This window comes from Arachis stenosperma, chromosome 8 (assembly GCF_014773155.1).
Source record: "Arachis stenosperma cultivar V10309 chromosome 8, arast.V10309.gnm1.PFL2, whole genome shotgun sequence".
Taxonomy (NCBI): Eukaryota; Viridiplantae; Streptophyta; class Magnoliopsida; order Fabales; family Fabaceae; genus Arachis; species Arachis stenosperma.
In genome coordinates, this window is record NC_080384.1 from 20523163 (window position 1) to 20531358 (window position 8196).

The 8196-nt window shown below is 38.9% G+C and overlaps 1 protein-coding gene across 1 annotated transcript; it reads right to left on the reverse strand.

Annotated features, from left to right (window-relative positions):
- Nucleotides 1–1670: 1670 nt before the first annotated feature.
- Nucleotides 1671–4207, reverse strand: LOC130945557 (protein PARTING DANCERS-like). The gene is made up of 8 exons (XM_057874265.1): nucleotides 4150–4207; nucleotides 3004–3125; nucleotides 2835–2923; nucleotides 2638–2733; nucleotides 2442–2536; nucleotides 2327–2367; nucleotides 2131–2214; nucleotides 1671–1820 (listed from the first exon to the last, which is right to left on the reverse strand). The coding sequence occupies exons 1-8, from the start codon at nucleotides 4205–4207 to the stop codon at nucleotides 1671–1673; spliced, it is 735 nt and encodes a 244-aa protein (XP_057730248.1).
- Between the last annotated feature and the right edge of the window lie 3989 nt (nucleotides 4208–8196).

Sequence of the window (8196 nt, forward strand, 5' to 3'; positions counted from 1 at the left end):
TGTAAAAATAGAAAAAATATCAAATTTAAATAATGTCAAAAAGAATCTAATATATAAAGATGTGAATTATAAAAAAAATAGAGGGATACATATATAAAGAAGAATAGCATGCATGCATAAACGTTTTTTCACTATATCATAATTTACTCCAGCTATACAATGAATTCAGCGGCAGTCGACAGCTCCAAAAATTTACATCGGTGCACCTCGAACACATGACCTGATTTTTTAAGTCGCAAGTATGCCGAGCACATTGTCATTCAATTCCATCAGCAAGCAACGGTAATGCTTAAATTGAGACATTTTCGAGTTATAAACAAACAATCAACAAAACATTATTCATCCATACCTTCTCATTTATCCATAAAAGAAATTTTATATAAAGAAAAAAAAAAGAAGAAAAGAAGAGTTGAAATAGCAAGAAAATCATATAGAAGAAAAGAAAAGTTGAAATAGCAATAATTCTTATCATTTTGTTTGGCTGTCTATATATAGAAGACCAGAAAATCATGATTATCTAACAAAATTAATTTGTATTATTGCATTTAATTTGAATAAGCAAGAAATGATCATATTTAGTTTAGTATTTAATTCATGATTGAATTAGACTCAATACATATAATTTTAATTTGATTTAATTATTAGTAAAATATCTCCAATTGCTTATTTTTTATAGATTTATTATTTTAATATAATAATTTAATTAAATCAATTAAATTAATTATATAACTAAATTTGATTTAATAAATTAAAAAATACTATCAGAATATTAAAAAATAAATTAAAAAATACTATTAAAATAATTGATATAAATTAAATTATGTAATATTTAAATATCTAATCAAATCATTAGTTGATATAATTAATCTCATTTATTTTAGACTTTATAAATAAAAGACTAATTCACTAATATAACGAATAATTAATATAGTAAATTAATTAAGTAATATAAATTATATACAAAGAATATTTAAATATAATCAAATCAATTAATTGATATAATTAAGTCAAGTAATAAATTGTATTGAATGAGTTAAAACAATTAAATCGGAAAACACTCTCCGAAGCATGCCACGTCAGCTTCATCATTAAGTACAGACATCCGATTTTTATATAATAGAATAGATAGATTATTTTCAGCCTTTATTTTAAGAAGAATTACAAGTTTGTATTAATCATGTCAGGTATATATTAAAATCAATAATTAAAATTAATTATTATATAATATATATTAGAAAATAAAATATACATAAGTACAGACAACAACCGTTAATGAGATTTGGATACTGTTTAACTAGAAAGTACAGACATCCGATTTTTATATAATAGAATAGATAGATTATTTTCAGCCTTTATATTTTAAGAAGAATTACAAGTGTTTTAGTATTTAATCATGTCAGGTATATATTAAAATCAATAATTAAAATTAATTATTAGTATAAAATATATATTAGAAAATAAAATATACATAAGTACAGACAACAACCGTATAATGAGATTTGGATACTGTTTAACTAGAAGGTTTCTAGGTGATTATCTATTTCTCGGTCGCATTTGAAACTACGAATACGAGAACTATTTTATAGTGAAGCTAAAAGGAGATACTCACTTCTTATTATTATTTATTGTTGTCGGAGAAAAACAAAAGATTCCAACTTGTTATTGCGCCATCAGGTGATCTTGGGAGAAGAGTAAAATTTGGGGTCCCTCAGAAACCTTGAAATCATCTCCGCCTTCTCAGCTGAAAGGTCTGTGTTCTCCAGAATTTGGTCTTTTGATGCCTTGGCAATTGCTTGGACAGAACCAATAGCTTGACTAAGCTGAATTGAGTGACCAGAATGACAAAATAACTCAAGCTATGCCTATATGCATATGCTTATCATGGTTTCATTTCACATTTAAGTCAAATATTAGGTGATATAGGTCTTCTCTAACGAGAAGTAGCACAAGCCTAATATTATATACAGCATCAAAATGTACAAGACCGTATCTGTACTATTGTTAGAGAAAGATACTCCAAAGTTTAAACATCTATATAATTAAGAGTCCTGAGCTTTACCACTGTTAGGTTTAGGCATGAAAAATTACGAAAACTAAATTGAGAAGATGTTTCATAATAAAATGAATTACCGCATTTGCATCGTGATTGTCAACGCCTGGAATCGAAGTAACCACTTTAAGGTAAAAGTTCATTCCTTGCACCAATTGCTTCCTCTTTATAACCATAACAAAAGTTCATGCATTAAATCAATATTTAAGATTTCATTCTTAAACAAGTCCTGGCAGCTAAACTGCTAAACTATTGTATGTTCTTCGCACAACTGACCTCAGCTTTCAGTTTCTCTCCAATTTTCTGCTGCTTGTATACTGCAATTATTTTGAAGATAAGAAATATGAATTGGAACAACACATCACAGTTGGTATCAAGTTTAAGTTTCTACCTCCAGATGAATGAGCTATTTTTACCATCTTTTCAAACCCCATCTCTATGTCCTGAACTGGAACAAACGTAGGCTTGCCAATCACCATCTCAAATCTATTGGTGAAACATAAACATGGATCTTGCTTTCTCACTATTGAAGTTGTACATAGCAAATGATCAATTAGAACAAAACAAAAGTAACGTATTTAACTCACTTGAAGTATGACTGAATAAATGAATCGATTTGCTGTTTAGCTGGGAGTGTGATGATTACATAAAAGCGTGCAAATTGTGTTCTCAATTTCTGAACTCTGCAGGAGAAGATTTGAATCTGACATACGACTTGAAAAGCTCTTTATTCAATAGATGACAAAGTCCCAACTAAAGACTTGAAAATCAACAGCTCGGTTACCTGCTGAAGATCAGAGATACATTGTTGCAATCCCAGTTAGTCACAAAAACAAAGGCTACAGACAAACCCCCACAATTGAAAATGAAGTCCTGCAAATAAACTTCCCGAAGTTCAGTAGAGAGCAAGTACATGAAATAAACATTAAGAGGACACAGAATCTGTCAATTACTGGAGCAATAGGGACAAAGTTAAGGCGAAAAGAATTTGCAGAGAGGAAACTGGAGATAAAGTTGATAACAGATGGATGTTCCCCTTTCCATGCATTTCTCATCAAACAGACTCCCCCTGTGCCTGAAGTAAGACATAATTGCAGCCTCGTTATAAAGTATTGGATGCAATTTCCTGTAATTAAACATTTAAGCACGAAAAATAAATATAAAAACAAACATGCGATGCTATAATTGCCTGCATCAAGCTGTAATTACTCAGTACAGGGTTAAGACAGTGCAATAGTGCATACTTAAGAAGCTAAAACAAATAGATAATGATGGGAATTCAGAAGCATTATAATATACTTTTTAATCTACAGTTGCAGGTTAACAAGCAGCTCTACCAGTACATATTATGGAGCATTCTCTTGAAAAGGCCATTACTTACCTAAAATATTCTCATATGCCACAAATCAATCCATGCTATAGCTAGATTTGTTACACCATAATTAATTTATGATAATTACGAATTGTTTGTTTCATACAAGCTAGTTAGGCAGTTATTAAGGGAAGTTAAACTTGTCACTCTGTTATTCCCATGGATTCTGTGGTTACAAACCAGATTCTGATTATTCAATGAATTGTAGCGCTGATTTAATCAAAATCTTACTTCGAAAAATGTTTATGGTATTCGAACTGTGAAAAAAGATCAATGAATAAAAGCAATAGATTCCTAAAACACGAAATTCAAATTGATTTTGAAATTTTCTTCTGCCGATACACTATGAAGTTGTTCCTACACCGAAATCAGATCAAACCAAAAAGAAGAGAAAGAGAATCGCATGAGCCTACTCTTCTCGTTTCATCTTGCTATTAGTAAATCAAAGCCTTATTATTACTAATTTTACTACTGTATCAACTAGCATTAGATCGATTCCATGTCCTCGATTTATAGGATTCGTAACGCTAACAAACGGAATCCAACCAAAACAAAACACGATTAGTTTTCTCGCGGAGCAAACATAATCGCTAAGGAAAAAAAAAACTAATATTCAATAGAAAATTAAAATAAAATAAAATCGATAAGCAAAGAGCATTCGTTCTGGAAACGAAATTGTGACTGTAACAGTGTTTTTCAGGTGATTAAGAAAACAAAAGATCGGTACCAGATAATGTGGCATGCGATGGAGCTGAAGTACTTGAATCACTGAGGTGCATATCCATGAGAACTGAGAACTGAGCATCAGAAATGAAAAGAAAGAAGAAGCGGTTTGCTAGACGGATCTCGAACTCGAAGTTCGTTCTCTTTCGGTATTGCAGAGAACGAAGAACGGAAATAGAAGATGGAACGTGATTCCCGTCTTAGCCTCTTCGGTACACACAAAAAAAAAAGTGTTTCCCGCCAAGTTTTGAACCAATTTAATGAATTTATACTTCTATGATCTTTTTTAAAAAAAAAATAAAAAATAAGAATTTTATACTTCAAGCAGTTTTCTTTTATTTTTTAAATTTTATTTATTTAATTTTTTTGGGTATTATCTATTAATCTATAATATATAATATATAATACGAGAATAATAATGTTCAGTTGGTTGGTTACCGGACGGTTCGGGTGGAGATTTGAGGTGGCGGGAACGCTTCGTCCGGAGCGATTGTGCTGGGATCGGATCTGCCGGGTAGCTGAGCTCTCGTTGTGAAAGGAGGGGGTGTCACCTGCAAAGACACTCCGACGCTCTAGTCAGTTAGTGTGCAGGCGAGAAATAGGTTAGGTGGAATGTGTGACGTACTTTGGGGGAGGGGTAGGACCCTCCCCTTATATACTATGTCAGATGTGGGTCCCACGAGGGCAGAACCCACCTTCCTCGAAGTTTTCCTGTACAGCTGTGGCGGCCAGCTGTCCCGGACGCGTGTTCGGGCTCGATATGAGTGCGTCATCCGACCGTTCAGGTCGGGTGGTTAGTGGGTCGGGTCGGCCCAAGTTCCCTTTGGGCCAGGCCGTAACAGTGCCCCCAACACGTCAGCAATAGTCGCGTGGGCTGTTGGTGGCGTGTTATCTCTGATCTCATGTGTTGTCGCCAAGTCGGCCGTCAGTGGGGGGGATATGCCTCTTGCGCGCGTGCCTGTTTGTTGCTGGGGCGATCATTCATCGCCTCGTTCTTCGTGTCGAGCATTAAATGCTCATAATGGGTTTAAAACCCTTCGTGCAAAGACTAATATGCCCCTCGGCTTTCGCGCTCCTTTTGGTGGTAGTTTTAAAACATTTTTGTGATGCCTTTGGTATTCATTTGGCGTTTATCTCTTCGTTTCCAATTCAGCTATCCCCATCTTCTTCTCCCTCAACGATTCCAGGGCGTTGTTCTTGTCTTCCTTTCGGATTTTTGCAGTTAATACAGGTAATTATGCATCCTTTTTATCTTCTTTCGTTGTTCTTTTGCTTCTTTCGTTGTTCTTTTGCATGATGGTTGATCCTTGATCTTAAGTAGGCACGTTAGGGGGAGGTTGCCATTTTAGGATGGGTTTTGTTTGGGTTTCACCTTTTGGCCGTGTTTAGGTTTAGTTGCAGAATAGGTTGGGTGTAGTTTCTGCGTTCACTCCGAGCACCCGACCTCTTAGACTAACTGGGTGGTGCCCCCATGTAGGTATGGCTCGCATCGCCTCCCGGGCTTCCCCTTCTCCCGCGGCGTATGACCCCTATGCCTGGGTTGTTTCCGATCTAAGGGACTCCCCCAATCAAATGGGCGAGGAGGAGCTCACCGAGTTCCGTCAAAACGAGTACTTATGCGGCGAAACCGACGAGGAGTCTAACTACGACGTCTTCGTCCCGGCTCCCCACGAGCGTTTATATGAGATCAACTTCAGCGCTCCCCGAGTTGCCGATTGGATTTGGTTCTATAAATCCATGTTTACTCAAGTGGGGGTTCGTATTCCTTTCTCCGCCTTCCAAATGGCGCTTCAGGGCCGGGTTTCCGTGGCACCGTTGCAGCTGCATCCGAACAGTTGGGCTTCAATCCGCTGTTTCGAGATGGTTTGTAAATATCTCGAGCTGTCGGTGTCTGTGGATGTTTTCCTTTTCTTTTTCAACCTTACAAACCCTTCGAAGGAAGGGAAACATAAGAAGGGGTTCATGTCCTTCCGGTCTGCCCAAGGTCGGAGGATTTTTGGCTTGTTTGAGGACTCCTACCACGGGTTCAAAGATAAGTACTTCAAGGTGCGCCCCGTCAAAGGTCGTCATCCTTTCTGGCTGTCGTTAGAGGGGGCACGCCTCATCCCGACATATTGGAGCTTCGGGGCGGGGTCCAATGCCTTTATTAAAGTATCCTACAAGGGTATGTACGTCGTGGATAGGAAGATTGCCGACATGTTATTGGCAGTCTTTGGGAGGAATCATGTGAATCCTCGCCTCCTCATGGGTGATCAGGAAGTCGGTTGGAACTATATTTGTGAGAAGTTTTAACTTGCTTTGCTTTTTGTTTCTTGCTTTTTTCAATATTCCATTGCGACTAAACGATTTTCCTTTCCTATTTCAGTGGGGATGTCTGCCGAGGTGACGGGTCTCCTAGACTTGTTCCAGACCTTTTTGTGTGGAAGTGACGATGAAGCGGCCAATGAGAAGTCGACTGCTCCCCCAGAGGACAAGAGCAAGGCCACTTCCGAGCAGGGGGCTGTGGCCGATGAGGTCGGGACCAAAGAGGTGCGCGTTTCCCCTTTCCGCGAAGTGGTCGGCACTAGGGGCTCAACGTCCAACCCAGTGGCCGATGATGATGTGGAAGAGGTGCCCAGCCTCAAAAGGAGGAAAACATCCAGCAGTCCTGAGGGGTTCTTACTGTGATGGAGAAAAATTTTGACGCTGGAAATTTCATAGACGCTCAATTGATTCCCGGCACTGAAGAGCATTTCCATGAGTCATCTCTTGCCGGGAAAGCGAGGTGGATGTATCGTACCCTTCTGCGCGGCGCAGTGATAGCTCGGAAGGCCGAGTTTGAGCTATCTGGGATGGAATCTCTCCGCAAGAGGTTGGAATCTGCCGGGAAAGCCAACAATGCTTTTAAACGTGAAGTTGAAACTCTTCGGGAGCAACTTACCCAAGCTAATGAGAAGCTCCAGGCTGCCGAAAATAAGGCCTCTGCTGCTGAGAAAAAACTGGAGGAGTCTGATGCCACCGTTTCACGACTTGTCGAGCGGAAAATGACTTTGGAGGGTCAAGTCGGTGTGGCTCAAGGGCGGGTGACCGCGCTAGAGAAAGAACGCGACGAGGCTGTTCTGGCGAAGGAGGCTGTCGAGACTGAGCTCGCGGGGTGGAAAACAAAGTACAAGGAGGTCGTTAAGCAGGGGAAAGGTGCAATACTGGCGACTGAGGAAGCCCTTAAGGCTCAGGTCAAAATCATTGCCCCTGACTTCGACACGTCGGCAATTGGTGTCTTCAAGATGATCAAAGACGACAAGATTGTTGACATGCCTAGGAAATGATTTCTTATGTTTTGTGTAACTTCGTGAAACTTTTCGTAAGCTGTTTTGTTTAACTTTCGTGAACAATTTTTTGGATCGTTTGCCCGTCTTATTGTAGTTAACACTTTCCTGTTCGTCTGGTTGTGTCGCCGTTTATATTCACTGTTGTTATTCGCACTAGTTTTACCGTATTGATGGTATTCTGGCTGAGCCAGGTCGTGGCTCTTTAGTGTAGCCGTTTGTTGTTGTGGTAGTTGATAGACTCCCGGGGTGATCAGTCCCGGGGCCGCGTATTATCGTCGCGTTGTGCGGAGTTCATTTGCGCAATGGGTTGTCCAAGAAAAGTAAACAAACAAAACTTTTGTCAAGTATATTTTAGTCGGTAATTGCACAAAAGGTCTATAAGCCATAGCGAAAAGTACAATTTCATGGATTGACTACTTAGCTCGTTTGGTCGGTAAATCGTCACGCGTGCTAGGAGTAGAACCTTCTCAAGTTGCTCGCGTTCCACGTTCTTGGGATCTCTTTGCCATTGAGCCTTTCCAACTTGAAGGCGCCTTTGCCAATCACCTCTTTAACTCTGTAGGGACATTCCCAGTTTGCCGTCAGTTTGCCCTCTCCCAGGGTCGGTAAGCCGATGTCGTTGCGCCTTAAGACGAGGTCGTTTGGTTCAAACTCTCTTCTGAGTATGTTGGTGTTGTAGCGCAGGGCCATTCTTTGCTTCAGCGCTGTTTCCGTCAGGTGGGTCAACTCTCTGACTTCGTCTA